This window comes from Chamaea fasciata, unplaced genomic scaffold (assembly GCF_029207755.1).
Source record: "Chamaea fasciata isolate MVZ Bird 193981 ecotype frontalis unplaced genomic scaffold, bChaFas1.0.hap1 SCAF_4, whole genome shotgun sequence".
NCBI lineage: Eukaryota > Metazoa > Chordata > Aves > Passeriformes > Sylviidae > Chamaea > Chamaea fasciata.
Window position 1 is genome coordinate 77,346,638 of NW_027094089.1, and position 27,320 is coordinate 77,373,957.

The 27,320-nt window shown below is 51.5% G+C and overlaps 2 protein-coding genes across 3 annotated transcripts in view; both read left to right on the forward strand.

The window, feature by feature from the left end:
- EDA (ectodysplasin A) overlaps nt 1-20,519 on the forward strand; it is a 61,157-nt gene extending 40,638 nt beyond the window's left edge. Inside the window, exons 3-8 of one of the 2 annotated variants that reach the window (XM_066182140.1) lie at nt 11,204-11,233; nt 14,320-14,499; nt 15,272-15,306; nt 15,409-15,460; nt 17,749-17,879; nt 19,249-20,519. In XM_066182140.1, the coding sequence (XP_066038237.1) occupies nt 11,204-11,233; nt 14,320-14,499; nt 15,272-15,306; nt 15,409-15,460; nt 17,749-17,879; nt 19,249-19,500 (680 nt within the window). In that variant the 3' untranslated portion in view covers nt 19,501-20,519. The remainder of the gene's footprint in view (nt 1-11,203; nt 11,234-14,319; nt 14,500-15,271; nt 15,307-15,408; nt 15,461-17,748; nt 17,880-19,248) is intronic. The other variant, XM_066182141.1, reaches the window with a different exon arrangement.
- Nucleotides 20,520-24,271: 3,752 nt separating this feature from the next.
- LOC136289063 (transforming growth factor beta activator LRRC32-like) lies at nt 24,272-26,960 on the forward strand. Its single transcript, XM_066182528.1, has 2 exons — nt 24,272-24,376; nt 24,934-26,960. Exons 1-2 carry the CDS (start codon nt 24,272-24,274, stop codon nt 26,875-26,877), a joined length of 2,049 nt encoding a protein of 682 aa, XP_066038625.1. The 3' UTR covers nt 26,878-26,960.
- Nucleotides 26,961-27,320: the final 360 nt, after the last annotated feature.

Sequence of the window (27,320 nt, forward strand, 5' to 3'; positions counted from 1 at the left end):
AGCTGGGATCTGGATTGTTCCAGAAGGAACTCGGCTTCGTTATTTGGAAGTTTACAAAGCTGTGATGAGGTGCTGCTGATCTGGTCCATCCCTGGAGCTGCTCTGGGGGTGTTCTCCCTTCCCTGGCTGGGATGAGGCCGTGGAGCGGCCACCGGGAGATTTGGAGTTGCTGAGGGCGAGAAGGAATTCTCCTGTCGTTGTCACCTCGGTGGCGCTTTCAGACACTTGCCCTGACTGCACTTGTGTGTGGATTCTGAGCTTCCAGGAGCTGTGCTCAAACTTCTGACCAGAGCTCAGCTCCTTTTCCAGCTGCACTTTGAGGACGTTATTGGAAGTGACTGGTGATTCCGTCTGAACTCCGCTCCTGAGACCGGGGGCTTTTCGGAACGGCCCGGGTCAAACGCTGAGCTTCAGGAATCTCACAGAGTTCCTTGTGTTACAAAACAGGGCCAGCACTAATGAGGGGAGAACAGATGTTCCAGAGGGGCAGGAATGTGGCTGCAGCTGAGCCGTGAGTGCAGCTGCGCTGCACTGAGCGCTGGAAATGCCGGACTCCTCTGGAAGCTGCTGCTCCCTTCCTGCAGCATGAGAGGCTCCATTGTCTCCCTGCTGGAGGGTTTGCAGCTGAGCTTTGATTTCGGTGAATGAACCCTCAGCCAGGGAGGTTCTGCAGGCTCAGCACGTGTTCCAGGCCTGTCTGGTCCCTCCAAGTGGAGGAATTGTTATGGAACTGGATCAGATCCACCTGATCGCCCCCTCAGGTCCTGTCCCTGCCACCACAGGAATCCTCCTCCTGCAATTTTTGGGATGAAAAAGCTTGTTTTTCTGTCTGGGGGGTCATGGCAGGGCTGAGGGGGATCTCATAATCCATAAAAATATCGCCAAAGGGTATCAGAGGATGGTTCTGGGCCCCAGGACAAGGGGCAATGCCCATAAACTGCGACACAAAGAGTCCCGCCTAGACACGAGGAAGAACTTTTTTTCGTGGAGGGCACAGAGCCCTGGAGCAGCTTCCCAGGGAAGGTGTGGAGTCTCCCTCTCTGGAGACATCTCAAACCCACATGGACATGTACCTGTGTCACCTGCACCAAAGGGTGACCCTGCCTAAGACTGGATGATCTCCAGAGGTTCCTTCCAACTATTCTGGGATTCCGTGGACAGCCAAACCTGGAGCTGCTGCACTGGTGGTGGCAATTATGATTGTCCTCACTATGCCCTCTCTGGGCACTCACTGGAACCCTCTCAGCTGCCACAGAGCAGCTGCACCAGCCCAGAGCTGCAGAGCTCCAGTGAGGAATTCCCGGGGGAAAAAGCTGTGAATGAGGCTGGGGTTGAATGTTTTCATGAGGGCTTTGTTGGCCGTGATGTATGGAGACATTGTTGTAGTCATATCTGATCCCACTAATTCCAGCAGGATTTGGGGAAGTGCCTTAATTGCTTTCAATGGATAAATGCAGGGGTTGGCCAAGCCAGGCAGTATTCCCTGTATCCCAGCTGCTGCAGGACTTCATTTGAACTTCCCAAGAGTGGTGGAGTCTCTCCTGGGCTTCCTTTTCCCCACTATTTTCCCTTCTTTTTCCCCCTCATCGAATTCATCCGATCCCCACAAGAGTGATGGGATCTCTCTTAGGTTTCCTTCTTTTTTCTCCTTCTTCCCCTTTTTTTTCCCTCCTTTTCCCCTGTTTTAAATGCATCCAGCTGTAGTACGTGTGGATGCATACGGGTAGATCCTTGGATATAGACCCCGCATTTTTCCCTGTAATTAATCCATCAGTTCTCAGGCAGCTGCTCAATGCCATGGAGGTTTTCCATCCAGTTAGGCAGGATTATGGATGGGAGGAGGAAAAACACGTCAAGATCTGCAGGGATGAGACAGTCAGAGAGGTTTCCTCACACCTGCCCTCGATTCCTTATGGATAACCACGGGAAGAGCTCATTTCAAACATCCAGCAAACAATTTGGGAGAGCCTCTCGTACTCCCACTTCAGACCTTGCTGCTGCCCCACTTGGGAATCATTTCTGCTGGAATTCATGACATATGTTCGTTGTTTATCTTAGTGGGATGTGACTGAAAATGTCAGAGTGTTTTGTGTTAGGCAACAACCGAATAAAACAAACAGAATAAAAACACAGCTGTAATGCTATGCTTCAAATTGTTGGATTTAAATATGTGGGATTGATAAAGAAAGCAAGAGGGTGCAGTGGTGGATAGAAAATCAGCCTGGTGGCTCCAGCCAGCAGCCAAAAAAAGCCTTGGGATCCTTGAATTAGAACTGGGAATGTTGTTTGTCAGCTCTGAGCTTGGAATCCAACCGAAATGCCTGAAGGGAAACAAAAGGCACATCACATCCTCCTTCCAGAGCCAGCCAGAGGGTGGAAAATGAAATATGATGGCCACAGGTTCTGGTGTGAACCCCATGAACTTGGCTGGGACTGGTGATGTGTGAGCAGAGCTGAGGAGGGTGGAGATTTCTGTTTGATTGGCTTTTTGTGTTTCAGAGGAGGCAGTGCAAGAGGATTTTGCCAGCAACAGTGGCTCTGGTTAATTGGGAGCAGGATTTTGTCTTTGCTTGTGACCACGTTTGTGCTGTGGTGTTCTTGCACCTACTCAGAGACTGCAGCTGTTTTTTTAGAGCCTTCTGGTACCAGCACCCTGTCCTGGTGCTTTGCCATTGATCCTACAGTGGATCTGGATGGGATGGAGGTGGGAAATCACCTTGCTTGTTCCTTGTGTCCTGTAAAGCCTTAGAAATTCCCATTGCAGTGAGCAGGGACACATCTGCCTTGCTCAAGGAAGAGAGGAGGGATTTTCAGCAGAGCCCTGGCTCCTGGTGAGCAGAGTTGAGGTCATAGGGTGGGGAGAACTCCAGGTGGTGACTGGATCCAGCCTCTCCTCCTAAATGGGACCAGCACTGTGACAGAGGTGACAACAGCAGAGGTGACAGACCTCTAAAGGACAAGGTGCTGTTCCATCCTGGTTCTCCTACAATCCTGCATCTGTATTTTCCCTCGTGCCGAAAAGCCCTTAGGAAGGGGATACACAGGGCTGGTGGGGCTCTACCTGCTCCAGCACCTCCCTTCAGACAGGACCTGATACCCTTTGAGTCCCATCATCCTTCTGAAGCTGGAAAAAAACCTGTGGAATGCACGAGCACAACTAATTCAACCTACTCCTTTTGTCCTTTCCAGCTGGGGGGTTGCTCCCCCCAGCACCTTTACCTGGAGCAAAAATCAGGTTGATGAGTGGGTTGTCCCTTAGGTCTGTCTCCTGTTCACACTTTGGTTCTGATCATCTGCAGTAGTCACTGTTTTTTTCCCTTGAACAGGATTAAAGATCAGGATAAACTGCATCACAACCTACTGCCACTGTTGGGATTGTCTGTAAATTTGAGTTTAACTATCCTTAGGAGCTTCACCAGATGATTCCCTAAGGAGTCCTGGGTTTTGTCAAGCCAAGCAAAAATCTCTGAGTACTGTCAGGAGAAAAAAAAAAACCAAAACTTTCTCAACAGCAAAAAACCCCCCCTGTTCCTGATGAGATCTTACGTGGTCTGAAGCTGTTTGAGAAGAGAGTTTGTGGCTCTCTGGCATCTCGTGTCTCCCCAGGGATTCCAGGGGTGAGCTGTGACTTCCCTCCGTTTGTTTTCAGCCCGATGAGCTTGAGCTGGGGGCTGGTGTTTGGGATCAGAGGGATGGGGAGGGAGCAGGCTACTGATGCATGGAGCTCCTGGAGCAGCATCTGCTCATCTGGATGACACATGGATGGAGGTTTGTCCTTTGGTGGAATGCGAGGAGAGGAGCAGGGAGGCAGCAAAGGCCACTCTCACCCCTAAGCCACCACGTGAGAGATGATTCCCAGCCCTTGGTGCCAGGGCACGAGCTCTTCTCACACCCTGTGGCCAGGCAGCCCCTGGAGTGGCCTCAGTGCAGGACACTTCCCCTGGAGATACATGGAAAGTCCATCAGAAGGATGAAGAATTGCCTCAAAAATTGGCTGGAGCCAAGGGAGTGCCTCAGAAGAGTCCGAAATGAGCTGCAAACTGTCCTTGATCTTCCAGGCTGGAGGAGACCGGCTTTGGGCTGGGGCAGTCCAGCACAGGGCTGGGGAGGGTCACGAGTGTCACTGTCCCCAGGCCGTTTCTGGGGATTCAGCAGCCTCTCACTCCGCAGTGGGACTGGGCAACACAAAGAAAAGACTCCTGGAATTCAGGGCTTGTGTTGTGCAGGTGGAGCAGGCTGGGACGGCCCTCTGGTGACTCTGGGAATGGCATGGGACCAAGATCCCACTGGATGAAGGACAGGGAAGGAACACTGGTTTGTGGGGGTGCTGTTGTGGAGCATCTTGATTTAAGGTGTAACCAGGCAAAGACCATGAAGGGTGGCTGCATTCACACATGAATTTTCAGGAGTTTTAAAACAAGGCTGAAACAAAAGCAGGGTGAGATGGAAAAGTGGTGGCTGAGGAAAGCTGGAATGCCCAGGGCTCTACCCTATGGACTCACACATCCCAGAGTTCTGTTTCATCCTTCCCCTACTTTGTGTCATGAATTACCTCCCCATTCCTTTACAAAACATACTCTCTCAGATACTCTCAACATATTCAGATGTGTCGAAATTAGTTCTAGTTCACACCCCTGGCTTGGGTTCCTGTAAGAGTGGGCAGCACTTTTCCTGCACTCTCAGCAGAGGATCCCCTCATCAAAGAGCCACCCTGGGAAGACGCACCTGAATTCTGCAGTAGCACAGGATGTGATTTACTTCTGGGATGTTTTCCTAGATTTATCATCTATCATATTCTCTAAATGTTCTGGAGTAATAAACCCAAAGCTCCTCTTCAGCAGACCCATTGCTTTTTCTCTGGAGCTGGTAAAGAAGCACTTTCTTTTTCAGGGAAAAGGGAAAATATTCCTCTTGTTTCGGTGTTTGTATCACTGACTGATAGTTCAGTAGGGTCCAAGAAGCTTTCATCTGGATAGACCAAATTTCCTGAAAAAATGTTGAAAACATATTGGTTCCAAACCTCCCCCGAAACCATATGTTCTAGATTAGGCATGTGTTGGGAGCTAACATCCCTCTTTCCCCAATCCACTGGAATCTGGCATTAATAACCCCACACTTAAAAATATTTGGAAAGCTTTACATTTCTTCTGCCCATGGGAATGAAGTGAATGTCACTGCACCAGTGCTGGAAAGGCAGCTGCCGAGTTCTGGAGGTTTCTTGTTCATTGGGAAAACTGACATCCCGGATGGCAGGAGGTTCTTCATCACCTGGAATCCCAAGGAATACCCAAGCTGCTCTTTCCACCTTTGGTATTGGTCAAATAGGGATAGAGGGGGTTGGTTGATGGGTAGGACTTACCCAGAGTCTTTGAGGTCAGAAAAGCTCTCCAAGATCATCCAGTCCAAGCTGTGACTGATCCGCACCTTGTCACCAACCCAGAGCACTGAGTGCCACATCCAGTCCTTCCGTGGGCATTTCCAGGGATGGGGGACTCCACCACTTCCAGTGTTCGAAAGGACCCACAAGGAAGCCAGAGAGGGACTCGTCATCAGGAACAGTAGTGACAGGACAAGGAGCAATGGGTGTAAACTGAAATGTGGCAGTTTGGGTTGGACATACAGAAGGAATTCTTCTCTGTGAGATTTAGTAAGGGGCTGGAATGGATTTCTCAGTTACGCTGTGGTTGCCCCTGGATCCCTGAAAGTGTCCAAGGCCAGCTTGGACAGGGCTTGGAGCAACCTGGGAGAGTGGGAGGTGTCCCTGCCCATGCCAGGGGATTAGGACTGCATGAGCATTAAGGTTCCTTCCAACCCAAATGATCCACACGATTCTGTGACTTAATGATTAAATGTTTATTTTATGAAAGAGTGAGAAGTGATGTAGTGTGTCTGGATGATGCTGACCTCTCTTTAATCACCAGGATTTCGTCTCTAATCTGTAACCTGGCATGAGGATAATTCCTCCGTACCTCCGTCCTCTCATCTCCCAGGGTGGAGGAGAGATGGAAGCACAGAGGTGCCTCAGTTGAATTATCTGGTTTTACATATCCCCAAACCAATGCCACATAGGGAAGAAGATTGAGGATGTTCCATAGTAACTCAGTGCTAGGAGATAGGAGAAGGGTCAATAATTCCCAATGAATGCTGAAAACAGGTTGGCACACCCTCTGAAGGATGGATGGATGGATGGATGGATGGATGGATGGATGGATGGATGGATGGATATCCAAAACTGGTGGCTGCTGCCATGTACCTTTCCCAAACTGGATGAACACCTTAAAGACATCACTTGGTGTCATGTCCTGAATCAAATGATGCTGCTAAAACATGGTTGTGGCATTCCATGGCTGTTTCCTGCTCTTGGCGACTGGGAATTCTGGCATGTTCAGCACCTCCTTAGGTGTATCCTTTGTTTGGCTGATTCCTATAATGGTCAACCTTTTATAGGTTTGATATAAAATCAGCATAATTACAAAGATCTGTTCCTGTCCATAAAACCAGTTGGAACTGTTTGGCAGGAATTTAAACTATTTCTTGTTAATCCACACACACAGCTAATAAGGGAAGGCAGGGGTTTTTTAATATCCTATTTATATCAGCAGATGTCCCAAAGAAGTTTGGGATATTTCTGTATTTATAGTAAATCATAGCAGTGTGTAGCGTGCAGAAAGAGAGATTGGAGGGGGGGCAAAGTCAACTCTATTAATCTTGCTAAGAGCAAACATGTCACATGTAATATCCTTGAGTTGCATCACCATCTGGGATTTTTCTGAAGGCCTTGGAATTGATCCAGCAGATGGTAGGGCTACAGGAGCTGGGGCTGGAACCTGCTCCCTGAAGCATGGGGAGATGTTCTGCTGCTGCTGGCCAGGCCACAGCTGGGGGTTTGCACACAAAAAACTCATCTCTTGCAAGTGTTTTCCTCAGCTTCAAGTGAATTGTTTGCATCTGAGCCCAAAGTGCTTCTGCTAGGAGGGACTTGGAATTGCTTGGAGTGGCTTGGAATGGTTTGGAGCCTTCCACTTGTGGTGGCTCTGTTTCGGTTGAGGTCTTTTGTCATCATGTAGAGATGTCTTTCCTACTTGTGCCTTTCCCTCTAGGTTTACCCCTCCTGCGGGCTTGACATTCATTCCCTCCTTTTCTGGTGTCCCCCCCCTTATAATTTCCCAGCACTTGTGGAAAAATCAGCTTTTGGAGGGCTCTAGCTCTGGAGTGCTGCTCACAGCCAGGCTGGCCAGAGCCCAGCCTGCAGCATTCCTGCTCCCATATTTTCCTGGGGGAATCCCGTCCTGTGATGAGAAATTCAGCTGGTCTGAGTTACTGCAGCAGAGTCACAGGCTTTTGCTGCAGGAAATCCAGGGAAATCCATCGGTGGTAGGAGTAGATCAGGTAGGTGCAATGTTTCCAGCAGCAGCTTCAGTAGCAATGGCTTCAGTGGTTAGGCAAAAATAATCCCAAAAGTAACATTCCAAAGGGAATGGCAGACTTTAGAGAGACCTTCCAGCCATGACCTGTGACACAGGAGGGTTCACGCTGAGCCAGAGGATCCCTGCCAGACCTGTGCTTCTCCTTGGAAGTTTTCTCATTCCCAACTCAGTGGTCAATTTGGATGTGCCACCACTGTTCTTGAAGCCCTCCAGGTCTTCTCCTTCTTTAGCCTTTCCCAGTGGTGCTCTCACCCCATTCTGAGGGCTGGTGGCCACCAAGGCAAGCTCACTAGCCCACTTCTTGCCCTTACCAGAAGCCTTTCTGTGGAATTCTTCTCGTTTCAAGTAATCTTCCTGTATCAGATATCAGGGTTGGCTTCACTGTTCCCAGGATTTCCTCAAACCTTCATTAAGTGGCAACAGGGTTTCCCCATGTTTTCCTGAGTTATTCACATTTTAGGATTGTGCTTCTGCCTTGCCTGGCTGAGCAGCAGCAGCTGATCATGTGCAGGTGTCCTCCAGCATCCACCAGAACACTTTATGATTTCCCATGTATATATATTTTATAGGACTGTATATTTTGTATGACTGAATCTCATTCCATGCTTAATATCCTTCAAAGCCATCCAGCCTGTCCTGCTCTCACAAATCCTTTTCTGTATTAGTTCTGGCCAACTTCCTTCCCCCTAAACAAGGGGGTGAACAGAGCTGACAACTCCTTCAAGGAGGGATCAGTGTTTAAACATAGATTTAATTCCAGTTGAAAGATGGGGAAAGTAGAAGGGGATGCACTTCCCTAGGTCTGGGTCTGGTTTGAACCTCAAAGGAGAACAGACAGCATGTGGAAAGGGAGAGATGGGATTAGTGGGAAGAAAGACAGAAGTCAGAAAGAATAACTGTGCATAGGTGGCTGTCACATTCAATCCTGGCAGCTGGGACCACCTGGATCTCTAGGACATTCCTGATGGATATGGAAAGGGATTCATGGGGAGCAGAAAGGTGCACTCATAAAGATGCACACTTATGAAGAAGGGAAAAGAGGTGCCAGGGAACAGCTGAGAGGTTGGGTTGCCCTTAGATCCCATCGGGACTGGGATAAATCCTCAACTGCAGCATGGCAAAGCCCTGAAATCAGGTATGGGAGATGTTGATCAGTCAGAAGTTTTTCAAGTCAGCTAAGTTTCCTTCTCCATGAAGATGGCAGGTCTGTAGACTCTGGAGCAGCAAACCTGTAATTTGGTTTTTTATACTCTTGCTCAGTGGAGGAACACAGTGGATACACCTGTGATCCACATCTTGGAGTGGAAAAAACCAGAGTTTTCTCTTAGGCCATCCTTGGAATCAAGGCCTGTATGAAACTACAGTAAATAATGTGGGTTGGGTAACAGGCTTTGAGTCCTGGAACTTCTCCATGGGAGGAATGGGATGGGAAGGTGGGATTGGCAGTGTGAGAGTGTGGGAAAGACTTGGGCTTGCATAACTTGTAGGTATTTAGCCATCAATTAAGAGGTAACCAGCGGGTCAGGTATATCATGGAATCTCAGACGGATTTGGGTGGGAAGGATCTTAAAGCTCATCTCATTCCCCTGCCATTGACAGGGACACCTTCCCCTATCCTAGGTAGCTCCAAACCCCATCCAACCTGGCCTTGGACACTTCCAGGGATGGGGCATCCATTATATTGTATTGATATTATCTGTATGTCCAACCACTGCATTTAACAAGTTTAAATATTCTGAAAAGTGTTTTAAAGTATTTTAACATGTTTAATGTTTAAATATTCGGTTGTGGCCTCTGAAAAACCTTGGCAGAAAGGATTTTTTAATTAGTATTATTCTCCTCTGCACATCAATGTTGCGATATCCAGCCCAGTTTTCAAGTCTTACACCTCAACACCTCAGCACCTGAGAGGAACATTGATCTGAAATTTTGGTGGCCCTCAGCTTAGACTCAGTAATTAATCACAGTTTAGCCTAAATGGAGCAGTAGCTCATGAACTCCCCATTTTGAGCAGAACCAAGGGAAAACTGCTGTATCAGAAGCTTCAGCTCCACGCTCCAATTAAGCAATCCCCCCCCTTGCTCTCGGGAGGCGCACAGATGCAAACCCCAGAGAGACTCAGAAGCTCCCAAGCTTAATAATCCTGGGTTCCCTCCCGCCCCCCCTGCCTTGTGTCAGGAGTACTTTTGTGTCTGTCGAAAGCTCCACTTGCAGATCCATAACATCTCTCTTTGCCGTGCCTGGAACAGATGCGTGTGTTGTAATATAGACTGCGAACATTGACATCCCATGTGGTTCTCATTCCTCCCAGTCATCTTTGAAGCTAATTGGATCCAGCCAGCCCAAATGTGTCTGGCTGGCCACAGCTATTTGTACTTTCACTCTGGTTCTGGTGCTAATGGTGGGATCTATGGAACATGAAATAAACTCTCGTGACTCCGAGGGCTGCTGAGGCACAGCCGCTCGCGTCTCGCTGGGTTGGGATGGGCTGGGATCTTCAAATGGGATTTTTTTTGTTTTCCTCTTCTAATGTAGTTCAGTGGCTGGTGGCTACAGTGAGGACTGGTGGGGCTCAGAAGTGCAGAATCAGGAGCCTGGTTGTCCAGCTTAAAATGTTTTGCAGTCTGGTGTGGATAGTGGGAAGGCATTGTTAGGAATCCATGTGTTGTCCAACCTATAAATATTATAAAAAAAAATAGTGCGAAAATATTATTAAAAACAGTAAATTAGCAGAAATTATCATTTAGATAATGGAATCATAGAATGGGTTGGGTTGGAAGGAACCTTTAAGCTCGTTCTTCCCCATGGGCAGGGACACCTTCCAGTATCCTAGGTTGTTCCAAGCCCTGTCCAGCCAGGCGTTGGACACTTCAAGGGTTGGGGCAGCCACAGCTTCGCTGGGCAGCCTGTGCCAGGGCCTCACAGGGAGGAATTTCTCCCTAAAATTACAGATACCACCATTTATAGATAATGTCTTTTATAGATCCTGCCTTTTATAGGTAATACCATCACTTTCCCATGACCCAACAGCACAATGTAGGTAAACCAATATTCCTGTTGGAAAGGCATCAGTAAAGTTGATGGGTGATTTCTCTGGTCCTTTTCCTTGTCTTTCCTCAAACTATCCATGGGAAAAGGCTTCTCTGTTGGGAATTTACCATTCCCCACCCCCCAGACTCAAAGCAACCTCATTACCTTCAACTGGTTATGATTTTATCTCTGTTAAAGGTGGTTTCAGTCATTGCTGTGGTAAACCCCAGGTTTTAGAGGGATTTCCCTGATGAATAGCAAGGGAATATTCGGGGATTTTTGCAGTTCATTCCCATCCATGATGAACTCTTGGGGAAGCAGTGGAACATGTTTCACACTTCAGCCTCTGCTCACAAAGTCCTGTCATTTCTCAGCTTCACTGTAAATATTTTCTCTCTGTGCTCGGGAGGTTTGGGTTCCCATTGTTTCAAACAGCCAGTTCAGAATAATTCTTTGCTTTTGTGGGTTTTTAGAGTTTTATTCTTGTTTTTAAACAACTTGGCTCACAAGGAGTCAGCAGGGGGTTGGACCAGATGATCTTTAAACGTCCCTTCCAACCCCAACCACTCTGTGATGCTCTGAAATCTGGGTTACTGCTCTCAGCTGAGACCATTCCTGTGCTGCTGCATGGGCCACAAATACATCCATTGTCCACTTGGAAAATAAAATGGCAATGGAGATTTTCTCTGATGAAATGATCCCTGGATTTCACTAATTTTCTTTTGTTTTTCTTCTTCCCTTTGTAGGTCCAAGTTCAGTGAAAAACAAGAAAAAGGGTAAGTTTGAGTTTTAACTGAATTTTCCTTTCTGTGCTTTGTGAATTCTCTTTGGCCAACACGAAGGAGAAACCAACGGCAGCTTCCCTCTCCAGGAAAGGCTGGAATAACACCCACAAGCACCCCTTAAAACTTCCTTAAACACTGAAAGAAGTTAATTATGTTGTACAGAAGTAATCCTGAAGATTCACCAGTTGGAGAGTGGAGTTGAAGCAGTACCAAATACCAGGAGATGTTCTGTTTCCCTACCTTGGCTTTCATCCCAATCCTGACAACCTGCAGCTTGGATTCTCCTTCAGACCCACCAAACTCAGCATGAACACACTTTGCATCCCACTTTTTCCTTGAGTTAACCTCCAGATTATCATTTTATGACCCCCTTCTGAGTGTTGCTCAGCCCTCAGGGTTTTGTGGATTTGGTGGTGTTCCTCAGGCAGTTTGCAGTGGATTCTTGGGATTTGGGTCATTCAAACAGGGCAGCCCTGTTTGGGGTGGTCCTGATGCCATCTTTGTTTCTGTAGGACTGCTGGGAACATTTAGGGTCCCGTACTTAGGGTCCAGCACTTAGGGTCACACATTTACTTCCAGGCGTTTGAGCGAGTCCAAGCATCTGAGCAGTAGAGTTTTCCATGTCTGTACTACTGTAGTAGCATATCAAATGGCTTTAATCCTTAGCTACAAACTCCAGAGCCACAGCTGAGAGGTGGGAACAGGCCACACTTAGCAACTTCATTTGTATTTACTCCTAGAAGCAGCATAAAATTTTATGTTGGAGAAGTTTATCCTAACAAAGCTCAACAACCCACGTTCAGTCAGCCCAACAAATAAAAACTGATGGCTGCAGCCTCCAGAGCAATTCCAGAGGGGCAGGGGGATCTCGTGGAGCTGGATTGCATGCAGCTGTGTAAAGTAGCTTAATTTTATGGTATTGTCACATTTAATTCTTTCTAAAGTTCCAGTTCATTGTTTGATGAGTGAGGATTATGGAGAAGACCCTGCTTCTGCCTGCTCCGAGTTTCAGAGCCCGTGGGTGCAAACATGGGAGACTTGGCAGGCTGGGATTGAGTGCTGGGACCCTCCCTGGAGACCTGATAAGGGAGCTGTCAGATAATAAATGGAATACCTTTTTGTCTGGTGAGGCTTGTTAATGCAGAGAAGTGGTTGGAATGCCTTGAAGGAGGGAAAGGCATAGAAATATGTCGCTGGGATGAGCGATTGTGTCACTGCTCAAACAGCAGCTCCCTGAGTAGCTGAGCAGATTTCGGAGGCAGATGAGTTAAACCAGCTGTGATGTGCATCCCTCTTGGGAAGGGAAGCTTGGTGTGACAGCAGCAGCATTCCCAACTCCCTGTCTGCAATCCTCCCATGGGATGGCCTGGACTGGGAGGATGTCAGTGAGAGTGGTTTAGGGAAAACGGGTGTGGTTCAAGGTGATCATTTAAAAAGTATGGCATCATCCCAAGGAGGAGGAGAATAGTGGATTAGAGGAAGGTTGGACTGGGGCCAGCTCAGGTTGGAAGTCATGGCTGCTGGTTTGGAGGGAAATATTGCTATGGAGATTTGTCTCCTGAAGCCTTTCCCAACTTTTTGTAGAACACCGATGTGGCGTTACTCACCTCTGCTTACTTTAACTTTATTTTCTGCAAATTTAAATTGTGCTCACAGTTGTCTCACCCTGATGTCCTTGTGCCCTTGCTCCTGGCTAGTGGCCATCCAGAGATTCCCACTCCTGTGCTAAAACAGATGGATTTTTCCTTACACTTCTGTCCATTACAAAGATGGATATTAGTAGAGAAACAAGTACCTAAATGTACTTAGAAACTATTCCAATAACTATAATTTCATATCCCAACTGCTGCTGTCATCTAAATATGAGTTTAGTTCTGTCCTACTGGGGACCTTGTGGCAGCAATTGAAGCGATTTTGGTCTGTTTATGTTCCTTGGCAGAAAAGCTGTTCCAAAGTGACATTTTAAAAACTACATCAAAAGAACATCATTTTTGTTGGGAATGTGGAAAATCAGGAGAGCAGAGATCAGGCTTTCCCTGCAGAGCTTGTTTCATCCTATTCTGTGTGTTTAGGAGTCATTCCTTATGTGGTTGTGTCATTTCTCTTCCTTGGGACGTGTGGGATGTCTGAGGATCGTGGCAGGGAAGAAGGTTTTTACCACAAGGCTGGGAAAATACTGGGACATGTTGTCCAGGGAAACTGAAAACTGGCTGCCCCATCCCTGGGAATGTCCAAGGCCAGGTTGGACAGGGCTTGGAGCAACCTGGGATAGTGGAAGGTGTCCCTGCCCATGGGGCTGGATGGTCTTTAAGGTCCTTTCCAACCCAAACCAGTCTGGGATTCTGTGATTGTAACAATTAGCCAGTGTTTCCATCCCCTGGATGGGGTTAGTCCTTCCCGAGCCACTCCCTCCATCCAAAACCCCAAATACTGGATTATTTCAGGGCACATGGAGCACAGGGGCTCCTCCAGCAACGCTGGGGAAGAGCTGTAGCTCAGCTCTGAACTGCCCTCTGGAGGAGACCGAGCCATGGGGATCATCTCCCATTCCTAATGTGCAACAGGTAGGAAAGATTGTCCCTGTTTTCCATCAAAACCAGCAAACTCAGGAACTGCTGAGTGGTTCATCTGGACCAGAACACCTCAGCCTTGGTTGGGTGCATTGGAATGTGCTGTGGGAGCATCCTGACTGTATCCAGAGATCATCCTGGGTCTGTAGGGGTGTGACCAGCCCCAGGGCACGGACAGGAGGACTGACCCCATGCCAAGTGTGGAGTGACCAGAGCTGTAGGAGGAGTGCTCCTGATTCTCTATCCCTTGAGAGGTCCCAGGGAGTCCCCATGCCTCAATTAAGTGTAATTCCCAACAGGAAGGAGCCTGCAGGGTGGTGACCCGGCCCTGCCCTGTTGGCAGCATTGTCCGTGTGGTGTGGAGCCGTAGAATACCCACCCTGGCTGTCCTGAGGCTCCTTCTCATCCCTGTCTGCAGCCTGGAGTGATCCATCTCCAACCTCCCATTTCCCGCAGCTCCAAGCCCAGCCCACAGCCCCAGGTAACACCTGTCCTTGTGTTTTCCAGGTAAAAAGGCTGGTCCTCCAGGGCCCAACGGTCCCCAAGGGCCACCAGGGCCTCCCGGACCACAGGGTCCCCCCGGCATTCCTGGCATCCCCGGGATTCCAGGCACAACTGTCATGGGACCGCCCGGCCCCCCCGGCCCGCCGGGCCCTCAGGGACCACCCGGAGTGCAGGGCCCCTCAGGTGAGGATCCATCCGTGCCCTCTGCTCCGAGCTGGACAGGTGGGAATGCCAGAGATGTCGCCGGAGTGTCCGGATGCGATGACACAACAGCCTGCAGCAGGACTTGGGTGTTCTGGGCCATGTGGGACAGGGCACGGAGCAACCTCTGGAAGGTGTCCCTTCCCATGGCAGGGGTGGAACTCGATGGGCTTTAAGGTCCCTTCCTACCCACACCATGCTGAATTTCCTGGATTCTGGGATTCCATGGCTCTAAATGGCCAGGAGCAGCATTAGCCCCTCATCTCTGTGCTGTGCTGCCACAGGCTTCTCCTCCTTAATTAGGATTTGGCTCCCGGGGAAGAGAGATGCAATGAATGACCTGCACAGGGAAGCTTGGCATCTTGGCAGCCAAGAGGTTTTATTCCCACTGTGGATCAGGGAATGGGTTGTGCAATTTTTCCTTCTAGTGGATCCTTGATGAATAATGAAGAATTTTGATGGTTGGGCAGAAATGCCAGGAATAAACTAGAGAAATGTAGGATGAGTCTTTTTCTTCCTTATTTTTTTAATATTTTTAAATATTTTTAAATATTTAATATTTCTGGTTTATATATTTTAATATTACCTGTATTACATACTCCTTCTCCTTCTGAAAGAGAGGTTTAATGGTTATTATGGAGTAAGAAAAGTGATTTATATGTGGCTTCAGGGTTATTTTGGGATAAAATAGGGGTTTTTATTGGGATTTTTCACTCAACCGTCCTCTGCAATGATCTGGAATTGCCTTTTGCAGGTGCCACAGACAAGGCCAGCTCCAGAGACATCCAGGTGGGTTGATCTTTCCATGGAAAAACCTAGCTTCGCGGGGGATTTTTATGGACTGGCGTGGTGCTTCCCATTAATCCTCAATCCGTGTGCTCTCCCTTGCAGCCAGCTGTGGTCCATCTCCAAGGCCAAGGCTCAGCAATCCAAGTGAAGAATGGTAAGGATCTCTTGATAATTGTGGGTACTGGGAAGAGCCCCTCCTGCGCCCATAAAACTCCTGGATCCCAGTCCATCCCATGACACAGCTCCAAGATGATCCCTGCCCATCCCTGCCCTCCAATACCCCTGCCTAGATCCCCCCAAGAAGAGTCCTTTGTGGAGTCTCCACCCCAATTTCCCCTGAGCTCCTGTTTATGTCACAGATTATCCCTGTTCTGTACATCCCAGTAATTCTGTCCCACTAAATCTCCCTTTTCCCTGACCTCCAGGTGCATCTTGTGTCTCCCCAGCCCCTCCATGACCAGGCCTTTCTTTCCCCCATTCTGTTTTAAGCCCTCAGTGGATCCTTGTCCTGTCTCTTGCCCATTTGCCCACTTTCCTCCAGTTTCCCAGGTATTTAAGGCAGGGAAGGTCCAGTGGTGAGAGGACACAGATGTGTCCAGCCACCAGCTCTTCCTGTGATCCCTGAGCATCTCTGCCCCCACCAACAGCCTTTAATCCCAGATCCTGCAGAGCCACTTCCCATCCATGGGCAGCTCCTTGCTCTCATCCTCCTCCTTCCCAGATCACCATCCAAATTCTCCTCAAGTTCCTGCTCTCCTTGCCCAACAGCTGGGGCTCATTCATCACCTCCTGTCTCCCTGCTCTGGCTGTGCTGGAGAGGAGCTGGCTTGTCCCCTCCCTGAGTCCCCATGTGCAGCTCCCCAGGGACCACATCCATCCATCCATCCATCCATCCATCCATCCATCCATCCATCCATCCATCCATCCATCCTTACCCCAATCCCAGACTGGGAGGGACACGGCTCCCAAGGGTGGGGTCAGCAGGAAGGGGCTACAGGATCCCTGTCCACAAATTCCTGCCTCACACATGGGATGGGGAGGGCTGGCCACTGCTTCTGTGGGAAGGCAGCTTTCCCTGTGAGCAGTGGCAGCTGGAACTTCTCATGGATAGGGACTTGTGCTCGAAGCTCCCCAAAATTAAAAGGAATGCGCCTGTTCCCAGGAACAATGTGAGGGAAAAGAAGCTGTTTGCTTACATTCAGAAAGCAATTATCCCTTCATTACTGGGAATGCTGAGAGTTTCCAGGGGGAATGCTGCTCTCTAAGAGTGGGAATGCCCTGTGAGTGTCCTTCCCTGCTGCTCGGGAACAATCCAGAGCTGGGAGCCAGGAATGCTGTCCAGCTGCCAGCCTGGTGAGCTCCAACTGGGACCAGGGAGAGGAGAGGCAGATGGAGACTGAGAGGAAAAGAGTGGGATTTGACAAACTGAGGCACCTACAGAGATTGGCTCAGTTTGGGGCTTACAGCAAAGTCTGTCCCTAGGTTATCCCAGTAATCCCAGTGCCAGAGGACTGGGTGGTGGATGCATAAATCCCTGACTGTGTTGAGGGACCCCAGTTAGGGGTTACTGTGTTGTAATATGATGCAATTTCCTACTTTGTTGTTACTCTGGCTTTTAAAAACTTTAGGAGTTGTAAAGGAAAAGGTTTTGTTAAAATTACCCCAATTACAAAGTCAGGAATGGTGAAGTCAAGGAACACCAGAGTCAAAATCAATCGTGTGACCCAAAGCTGGCCTCCATTTGCCTGGAGAAAGCTCCAGGGAGCCCCTTCCAGTGCCTAAAGGGACTCCAAGAGAGCTGGAGAGAGATTTTGGACAAGGGGCTGGAGTGACTGGACAAGAAGATATGGCTTTAGGCTGAAAGAGGGTAGATTTGGATGGGAGATTGGGAAGAAATTCTTCCCTGTGAGGGTGGAGGGGCCCTGGCACAGGCTGCCCAGAGAACCTGTGGCTGCCCCATCCTTGGAAGTGTCCAAGGCCAGTTTGGACAGGGCTTGGAGCAACCTGGAATAGGGGAAGGTGTCTGTGCCCATGGCAGGGGGTGGAATGGGATGAGTTTTAAGGTCCCTTCCCACCCAAACCATTCCATCGTGGTTCCGTGATGACCTTTCCCATGGACCCAATGGGGAATAGGGATCAAACAAGCTCAGCTGCAGGCTCAGGAGGAGGCAGGTCCATGTCCAGCCCTGGGATGAGCAGAGCACAACAGGCCCTGCGCTGGGTTTTGAGGTTGGGAGCACAGAGGGTTGGAGGGACAGGCGACCTCACAAACCATGGTGTGCTCAGAGCTAGAGAGGAGTCCCTGCTCCCACTCCCTAGCGTATAATCCTGGGGTTCCCCCTCAGAATTCCCTGCTCCCTGTCATGCTGTGACTGTGTTTGTGTTGCTCCTGCGCTTTTCCTCCTGACGGGTACTGAGTGACCGCCGTTTTCTCATACTGAGATCTTTCAGGTGGAGTCCTCAATGACTGGTCTCGCATCACTCTGAACCCCAAGGTGTTTAAGCTGCATGCCCGCAGTGGGGAGCTGGAGGTACTGGTGGACGGCACATACTTCATCTATAGTCAGGTAGAAGTGAGTACGGTCCTAGGCTAACTCCTCCTATTCTTGTGTTCCGGTGGAAGCCTTGCATGAACCACGAGAGGGCTCCAGACAACAACCGAAATGCCGGCGGCTCGTGTGGAGCTGTAACCGCTTAGGATGGGTGCGGGGAGGAGTGTCACACCCCTGTCACCGCCAGGACACCGCCCGCCGGGGATTAGTCACTGAAAGCACACCCCACGCCCACCAATCGCGGGGTTATCCCTCCAGTTATCCGTGCGGTCGTTCCCCGAGCCTTTCTAAACCTGGAGGCAGGCAGGACGCTGAGCTCAGCGCTTTAAAAGACACCGACACTGGTCGTTTCTGGTTATTTCGGAGCTGTGTCATTCTGGAAGCGTAGGACTCCCAGCCCAGGTGGTTTGGCCAGATTCCAGCCCGGGTGACTCCTTTTGCCTCCCCCTGCTCCGTGCAGCTCCACCCCAGCACCGGCCCACGGATGTCAGGTGCCCTTCCATGGAATTGGTGACATGTGTCCAGTTTGGATGGGGACAGAAGATATCACTTCACATTGGCCAAAGTGTAGTTGTTTACCAAGTGCTTGATGCTGATTGCTGGCCACAGTGTTAGGCCACTGAAGCCTCATGATTTGTGATCCATCAAGGAAAAAAATAATGGATTCAGTGTTCAGGCAGCTCCTGGCTCCAAAAGGGCTGGATTTCCTTTCTCAGGAAGAAGCAGCTCCCTAAGAATGACAGCTCCTTGGACAGGTCTTCCTCCTGCAGTTCTTTAGAATCAGAGTGTTGGGAGAGGGTTAAGTGAGGATGAGTAGAGTCACAGGGCCTTGGGAATCAGGGAGTTCAATCAGCAGAAACGCTGTGAGGTGATTTCCTTCCAAGCTGTGGAGGTTGGGAGAGCCTTTTCACTGTAATAGCTTGTGCAAGCACCGAGTCCAGTTACCCAGGAGGCAGCTCCCAGTCCACCTTAGGGCAGTTCTGATGTCACCACTAAAGGAGGCTCCTGGCAGCAGGAAGCAGGACTGGCCAGGTAAGTGCAAGAGGCCGTCAGTCGAACGTGTGTGTCTGTGTGTGGGACAAGAAGCTGTTGTAGCACACAGGGGGTCCTGCATGGCTCTGTGCAGGTGTGTCACTTTCCCTGGAATAAGCAGGATGGTAGCTCAGCCTTAGGCACATGGAATTCAGGGGGTTTTGCATGCTTGAGTCAACCTGAAGCAGAATAAAAGAGGTTCCTGGTTGGTTTGGGGCTCTCCCTGCCTGGCACAAGTCACCTGTGAGTGCAGGTGTTGGGGCCAGGAGGGGTTGCACACACCCCCAGGACTCTGCACTTGCTCCCCACACCCCGACCCCTTTCCCTGACACTTTTCTTCTCCCCGCTTCACCATCAGGTCTACTACATCAACTTCACCGATTTCGCCAGCTACGAGGTGGTGGTGGACGAGAAGCCCTTTCTGCAATGCACTCGGAGCATCGAGACCGGCAAGACCAACTTCAACACCTGCTACACGGCCGGGGTGTGCCTGCTCAAGGCCAGGCAGAAGATTGCTGTCAAGATGGTCCACGCTGACATCTCCATCAACATGAGCAAGCACACGACTTTCTTTGGGGCCATCCGCCTGGGAGATGCACCCGCGTCCTAGAGAGGAACTTGGCGCGGCCAAGGACACCCGCGGAACTGCACAGTGCTGCTGTTCATAAAAGCCTATCAGTATTTCAGGGGTTCTGTAATCCGGCCATAAAGGAAAACTGATCCAGAGCTATTTATTCCTATATGTGAATATGCAGGAAGCACAACTGTCCTCTGTGACTCGCGGGGAGACTCGGATCAAACCAAAAAGCTGGTGGGGGAGAGAGTTGCGAGGAGGAACGACTGTTGGGTGTGCCTTGTCTCAGTATTTCAAGTATTACTGCACTGATACTCTGCTCTGTGACCTTCACACGAGGCTTGGTGGGAGGGCTGGGGGCTCTGCTCGGATGCTGCACTGGCAAGAGCATCCCAGGCGGGAGCAGGAGGACACAGACTCCTGTCCCAAAATCCCAGCCAGGCTCCTGCTTGTGCACGCTAACGACAGTCAGAAAGGGGATTCTGGCTTCCTGCCTTCCCAGGGGGAGCTGGAAGGGCCAGGGGGGGCTGGAAGGGCCAGGGGGGGCAAGGGGAGGTGGGTGAGACAAGGTCAGTGGTGTTTACATTCATCCTCAGGAGGAGGAGGAAAAGTGCCTCGACCTAGAGCTTGGAAGCTAAAAGCAGGAAGTGCGAGAGGAAGAGGAATAACTAGAGCAGGCTTAGCAGATAGGAAACTGCCTCCACATTCCAGAAACCACCAAATCCCAAAGAAAACGCCGATTCCCGGGTCCAGACCTCTGCTCCTTTCAGCTCCTGCCCTTACCCCAGAGGTAACCTTGCCCCAGTGGGGGCTGCCTTCAAGTACTGCTGCTGTTACAGCAAGTTGAGTTGGGTTGGGGGTATTTCAGTTTTGTTTTGGTTTTGTTTTTGGGTTTTTTTTGGTGGGGGGGGGGGGTGTTTGTTTTGTTCTTTTTAATTAATATTTTGCAAACCAGAACACATTTCTACAGGCTTCACCGAGCCACGTAGAGCAGCCACAAGTACATGTGACAACACTCAAAGGAAGTTTTGTTATGTTTAAGAATAAAATATTCAAACAGGATTTTTTATTTTTCTGTTTTAATAGCAACTGTCCTGTTTTTAGATGTGGTTTTTAGCTTTCCTCCCCCCACCCCTTTCCTTTTGGCACCCTCCTACCTAAAATAAGTGGTGATGGAGACTTCAGCAAAGGGAAAAAAACAGGATCTTAAAATCCAGTCCAGCATGAAGTCACCACTTTTTCTTTTCTCTGAGCCCTGCTGAGTCTAGTCATAACTCGATTTCTGGTGACTAATGGAGGAGCTGGGACACTATTGTTTCTTTTGGCTTCTTGAGCAACTCTGTCCTGTTACCTCCCCTCAGCTGGGGAGACCTAAAGCCATAAGATGCTCTGGAGCTGAGGCACAGGCACAAATTGCTCTGTTGTCTCAGCCCTTGGCTCACACTTGCTCGGCTTGGTTGGGGTTTTGTTTCCCTGTGTTTCCTTCCAGAGCCTGTTTGTGCTTTCAAGAGGGGAGTGAAGTTGCAGCCTGTGTAGAAACGGGACAAATCCCAAAGTGAAATCTTCAGCCTGGAGCAGGGAAGGTTTGGGGACCTCAGTGCCTAAAGGGACTCCAGGAGAGCTGGAGAGGGACTTTGGTCAATGGACTGGAGTGACAACACAAGGGGAAATGGCTCCCCACTGCCAGGGGGCAGGGTTAGATGGGATATTGGGAAGGAATCCTTCCCTGTGAAGGTGGGGAGGCCCTGGCACAGGGTGCCCAGAGAAGCTGTGGCTGCCCCTGGATCCCTGGAAGTGTCCAAGGCCAGCTGGGACAGGGCTTGGAGCAACCTGGACTAGCGGAAGGCAATCCTGCCCATGGCAGGGGATGGAACTGTTTGATCCATAAGATCCTTCCCAGCCCAATTCTGCAATTCCATGGTCTTGCTGCCGGCTCCACGTGGAGGTGGCTCGTGGTCACCTGCAGCGTGTGGGAGGGACATGTCCCAGCGTTGTGCCATGGCCACGGAGGCCCCGCCCTGCCTGGAGCATTCCTGGCTCCATCCCTAGTGAGTGATGTCCCTTGCCAAGTGTTGCAGTTATTGGGAGACAAAAATTCCTCGGGGCAGCGGCATTGGCCGCAGCCTCGCTATTCACAGGAGCCGTGCACTTGGGGAGACAACTGCGTGACAAATGGGCTGCTCTGGCTTTTTAGTGGCTTCTCCTCCCTTCAGCCTCGACATGTGGGACGGGCGGGAGCCTTGGGGGCTCTTCACTGGGCTTTGTGGTTTTCTTTCCTTTCAAATGGATTAGGAGGGACATGTTCCTGTGACAAGAATGGAGCGGGACAACTGTGTACAGTGAGAACATGAAGCAAATCGTTAATAGGATTGCTTTAGAAGAGGCCTGAGCAGCAAGGCTGGGGGCAGCCGTAAATAACAGGGGGTTGGGAGAGCCGGGGATGGAGTTTCCATTCCTTGTCCCCCGCTGGCAGGATCTGGGATGTGCTCCATGGCTGCGGGCAGGGGGAGGCAGAGGGAGAATCCCTTTGCTCTGTAAACGGCCAGAGTGTTGCTGTCCCCTCTGGTGTGTGCTCAGGATGTTGGAGGAGGATTCCTGCATGGAATGTATTCACAGACTTTTTCTGATGCTCACACTAACCAAAGTGTGAGTTGGAGACATGGAATTGGAGCTGGCTGCAAGTGGCTTTGGCAAATACAGCTTTTTCCTGCTCTCAGTGTTCCCGGTGGGATGTCCCTCCTCACCACACCTCCCATGGAAGGTCTGTATGGCCAAAGCAGAGTGTTGTCTGGGCTTTGCAAGGGGACAGCTCCATCCTTCAGGGATGGGAGAGGCACCATCCCATCCCTGGGATTGGAGCTCCTCAGGAGTCACCTTCCCAATGCCCTGGGAATGCACAGAAGGAAGGGCAGATCCAATGGATAACCAGGTATCTGTCTGCTCCCAAACACCCAGGCTGGAGCCCATCACCCACAGAACGGATGTGACCTGGGCAGGTGCTTCTGTCCCTGCTTCCTCCACACCTCAGTCCTGCTGCTCGTTCCTCACATCCTTTGGAAACCTCTCCCACAAAAGCCTCGGGAGGAACAGGGAATCTCTCTGACATCCTGCTGGAGCCCTGGAGCCAGCATGGAGGGCACGAAGGCCAAGAAGCACAGGATAGCTGGTTTCAGAGCAGATCTCTCCCTGCTCAGGCCATGTGGTTCATTCTGCCTTTATCATGGTGTTTGCCGGGTCTGATCCACGCCCGGTGCTCCCGCGAAGGGAATTCACAGCTTTGGGATGCAAATGCCCAGGGATTCTCTGCGGAAGTCCCTGATCCAGATCAGGGACTTTTCAGCTTGTGACAGGGGCTGTGTCACCGTGCAGACCCATGCCCAGCAGTTGGGGTGCAGGGGGACAGGCCGGGCTTCCCCGGGCATGGCAGGGCCAGACGTGCCCAGGCTGGAGCACGCCCAGGGCTGGTTCCGCTTTTGGGAGGGCCAGGGGGGTCATCCAGAGGTCGGTGTTTCCCTGCTCACATCTGCACAGATGTGCTGTGTGCTCACAGCTGCCTCCAGCCCCGCCCAGCCCCAGCACCGCGGGGCAACAGCCCAGAATGTTGTCCCTGGCCTGTCGCCGCTGTCCCTCCTGCCCTAGATGCTGGGGACACCGGGCCAGCTCAAGGCTGAGTCACACCCAGAGGTGACAAAGTGTCCCCCACCATGCCATCTATCAGAGGGTGAGGGATAACTCAGATGTGTAACTGTGTGTACACAGATATATAAATAATCTGTATTTATTTACATATTTTATGTCTATGTATTATTTTTTTTCCTAGCAGACACCTCCAGGATTAGAGCATGGGCTCCGTGGCTGAAACTTCACATCCTTGGACAACCCCTCAGCAGCCTGAGTCACTCCTTCACATGGAACTGGCCACACTGAGCCAAAAAAACCCCAAATTGTGAATTATGGAGAGTGCCCCGTGAAGCATGAGGGGCGTGACCCCAAGGAGTGTGTCAGCACTAGGTGGCACAAGGACACGGAGATGCCACCACAAAAGAGAGTCCCCGTGGGTGGGGCACAGCTCCGGGTGCACAGATCCCACCTGGAGCTGCCGCAGGGACAGTTCCCTTCTGTTTCCTGCCCTGGGCGAGGAGGTGGCCCGGCAGCGCAGGTGGGGACACGGGGTGTGACAGCGAGGAGCCCAGAGCTTGCACGCCGCAGAGCCCTGGAGGAGGAGGAGGAGGAGAAGGAGAAGGAGGAGGAGAAGGAGGGGAATTCCAGCCCTGCACATCCCGCTGGGAAGAGGCGGTGAGCCCTGGGAAGCTGTTGTTTCCCGAGAGGGGCAGAGTCCCCTCGGCTGGGCTGTGCTGGGATGGGGAGGGAATGTCCCTGCCTGGGTGTCAGTCGGGTGATCCCACACCCAGGAGCTGTCCCTGGCTCAGGATGGCTGCAGAGCCCTCCCTGGTGTCCCGGGGGCTGGCGCATCCTGTCCCTGGCACAGGGAAACTCCCCCAAACCCTCTCAGCTTTCCTACGAGCCACCTCTGCCTCCTGGCATTTGATGTCACAGCGGGTCCAGCCGGTCACCTGAGCTCCCTCCTCCCCATCCTGCCGTTTCCCTTCCCTGTGGCTTTGTGCCGTTTTTCCCCCTCTGCGAGCTGATGTCTTTCTTTTCCCACTTCCGTAGCTACGAACACCCACATGCCTTATCTCCTTCCCCCATCCCATCCTGAAGCCTATTTATACAGAGCCTGGCTCCTGCCCAGCCTGCCAGCGACGCCGCAGGAGCGGGACGGGGCTGGCAGCGCCCGCAGCCCAACATGCTCTGGGCTGCACGGGGATGTTTCCTGCTCTGGCTGCTCCCATCCATCCTCAGAGCCCGGGCTAGCCCGGAGACAAGGCCCAGCTCCCCGCTGTGCCAGCAGGTAAGGCTGTTTTCAAGGAGCACCTGGGCTGGGATGGCTCCCAGCAGCGTGGCTGGGGCTGCCAGCATCCCTCTGGATCTCCTCCCTGTGGCTCTCACCTCCCTCCAGCCTCCATCTCTTTAACTTTCCCAGCTTTTCCTCTGTTTTCCTGCCTTGGGGCTGGTCTCCTGTGAGGTGGTCCCTGGCATCCATCTGCTCCCATGTTCCTGCCTTGCCTGAGGTGCTCAGGGGATGGAGTGCAGGGATTCCAGTGGGGCAGTTGGTATCCTGAATGGGGAATGGCAGGTTTCTGTCACTGATTTCTTTCTTTCCAGAAAGAAATCAGCTCCTCCCCATGCAGGTTCCCAACTCCAGAAGAAACTGGAGCGAGAGAAAAGGTGAAGCCTACACAGACACCTTCCCCCTGCCTGAACAGGGATGCTCTGGACCAGCTGGGCTTGGGAACGGGGAGCAGTGCTCGTTCTCACCTCTCATGCCCGTCTTGGACAGCAGTTGCCTTGCCTGGAGCTGTGGTTTGTAGCCCTCTCCTCATTCACACCTCTCCTGTCTCTCCACAGAGCCCCACGAAGGTGTCTTGCAAAGGAGTTGGCCTGCGGAAATTTCCCAAGGAGCTTGGCCAAGGAATTAAGTACCTTGAACTCTCCAACAACTTCATCCAAAACCTGTCAGGCAGCAACATGCCAGGATTTGGGCAGCTGGAGTACCTGGATGTGTGCTTCAACCAGCTGGAAGCCGTGTCAGCCACCGCCCTGGCTCAGCTGCCTCGGCTGCGCTCGCTCCTCCTGGGATCGAACCACCTAGACCGGAATTACTTGGCTAACGGGGAAGCTTTCCATCTGCTCAGGAATATAGAGGTCCTGGACCTGTCTGTGAATAACCTAGAGAGCCACATGGCCAGCTGGTACATCAGCAACCTCACCAGCCTGAGGGTGCTGGATCTCTCCGGGAACACGATGACCAAGCTGCTGGCTGGGACCTTCCGGAACTCGCCGCGGCTTCGCCAGCTCGACCTCAGCAGCAACTACATCATGGAGATCCAGGAGGGAGCTTTTGAGCCTCTGGAAGAGCTGGAGGTGCTGAACTTGGCTTTGAATTCCCTCCACTGCGTCTCTGGCTTCAGCCTCACACAGCTGCAAGTTTTAAACCTCAGCCACAACGCCCTGGAGCTGTTCTCTGAGGAGGAGGGAGCGGAGCCCTACCTGCTCCGAGTGCTCGACTTGAGCCATAACAGACTGCTCTCTTTTCCAGAGCTCCCCAGAGCCCATGATCTCACACACTTAAACCTCTCCAACAACCTCATTGCATCCCTGCTCCCGGGCTCACCCCATCCCAGGGAGTTTGTCCTGCTCTACAAGGAGATGCAGAGGTTCAACAGGACTGTGCTTCCTGTGGCTGTTCTGACACACGTGGTCGACCTGGATCTCAGCAATAACCGCCTGGAGCTGTTCCCGTTTTCCTTCTTCCACAGCCTGGGCTCCCTGCACAGCCTCAGCCTGGCTAGGAACTGTCTCCAGGATGTGGCCAGGGACTCTCTCTCCAATGGCACAGAGCTGTCCATGCGCTCGCTGGACCTCCACAGCAACGCCCTCCGTCTGCTGCCACGCTGGTTCTTTGATTCCCTGCCTCACCTGGAATCCATGGATCTGAGCTCCAACAGCCTCCAGCCTTGTGAGAGCCAGAGGAGTGCCCAGGGAAAGGATTTGGGAGGGGATTCTCACACGTCAGCCCCCAGAGACACCTGCACTCCCTTCTACAACGTGCCTCGCTTGAGGCACCTGAGCCTGTCCAAGAACAACATCTCCAGGCTGCAGCCCCATGCCTTCAACCAGACCCCACTGCTCTCCCTGGACCTATCAGGAAACAGGGACTTATCCATGCCCACAGGAGCGCTGGGGGGGTTGGAGCTGTCCCTGCAGGAGCTCTCTCTGAGGGACAACCAGATGGACGAGGGCCAGGCAGTGCTGCCCTGCCTGGGCACACTCCGAGTGCTGGACCTGTCGGGCAACCGCCTGAGCCTGCTGCCCACAGGGCTTTCCTGCTCCCCGCTGGAGAGCCTGGACATTCGGAATAACAGCCTGCAGACCTTGGGAACAGTCAGGAGCTGGTCCCACAGCCTGAGGGCTGTGTCTGTGGCTGGGAACCCCTGGAGCTGCTGCTCGCTGGGCTGGCTGGACACGCTGCGTGCGGCCGGCGTGGCCGTGCCGGATCTGCGCCAATCCCGTTGTGTCTTCCAGGAGCACGGCCGGAATATCTCAGCCAGGATCACCGGCACTCCCCAATGGATCTGTCCCCAGCCTGAGGGCACTGCCTCCCTGACTCTGCTCGTGGCCCTGATAGGCCTTTCCCTCCTCTGTGCCTGGGCTTTCTGCCTCCTGAGGAAACGGCGGAAGGCTCCGGGCTGTGCAGGACTCGGGAGCAACAGGGTGGGAGTCTCCCAGTCCCATCCCAAAGGAGAGGGGCCAGCCGAGGAGAGGCCACCAGACAGCATCACCGAAGTGTAGCCCAGGCCTGCAGCCGTCAGTCAGAACTCTAATTATTATTAATAATATTAATATTAATATTAATAATATTATTGTGGTTTCGGTCTCACTGGTACCTGTGTGATTTGTGAACCCAGTGACAGGAGCGTGGTGGGTGCTGGGCTCTGAGCCGCCTCCCCTTCTCCAGAAGGGACATTTCTCTGTCCTTTCTGATCCCTGCCAGAAATTAAACATGGAGTTTGGGGTGCCATCACACATTCCCACCACTTGGCACAGGAAACCAAGCTCTGGGCTGGCTGCATTGAGCACCCCCCTTCTTCCACATCACACTCAGCTAGATGGAAATTGTGTCCACTGGGGCCACCTGGGTATTTCCCAGCTTGCCCTTTCTCAGCAGCCCCTTTTAGAAGGTTTAATAGCTCTGCTAAGGCCCCACTGCTGCTCCTGAAGCATTCCCTAATCCA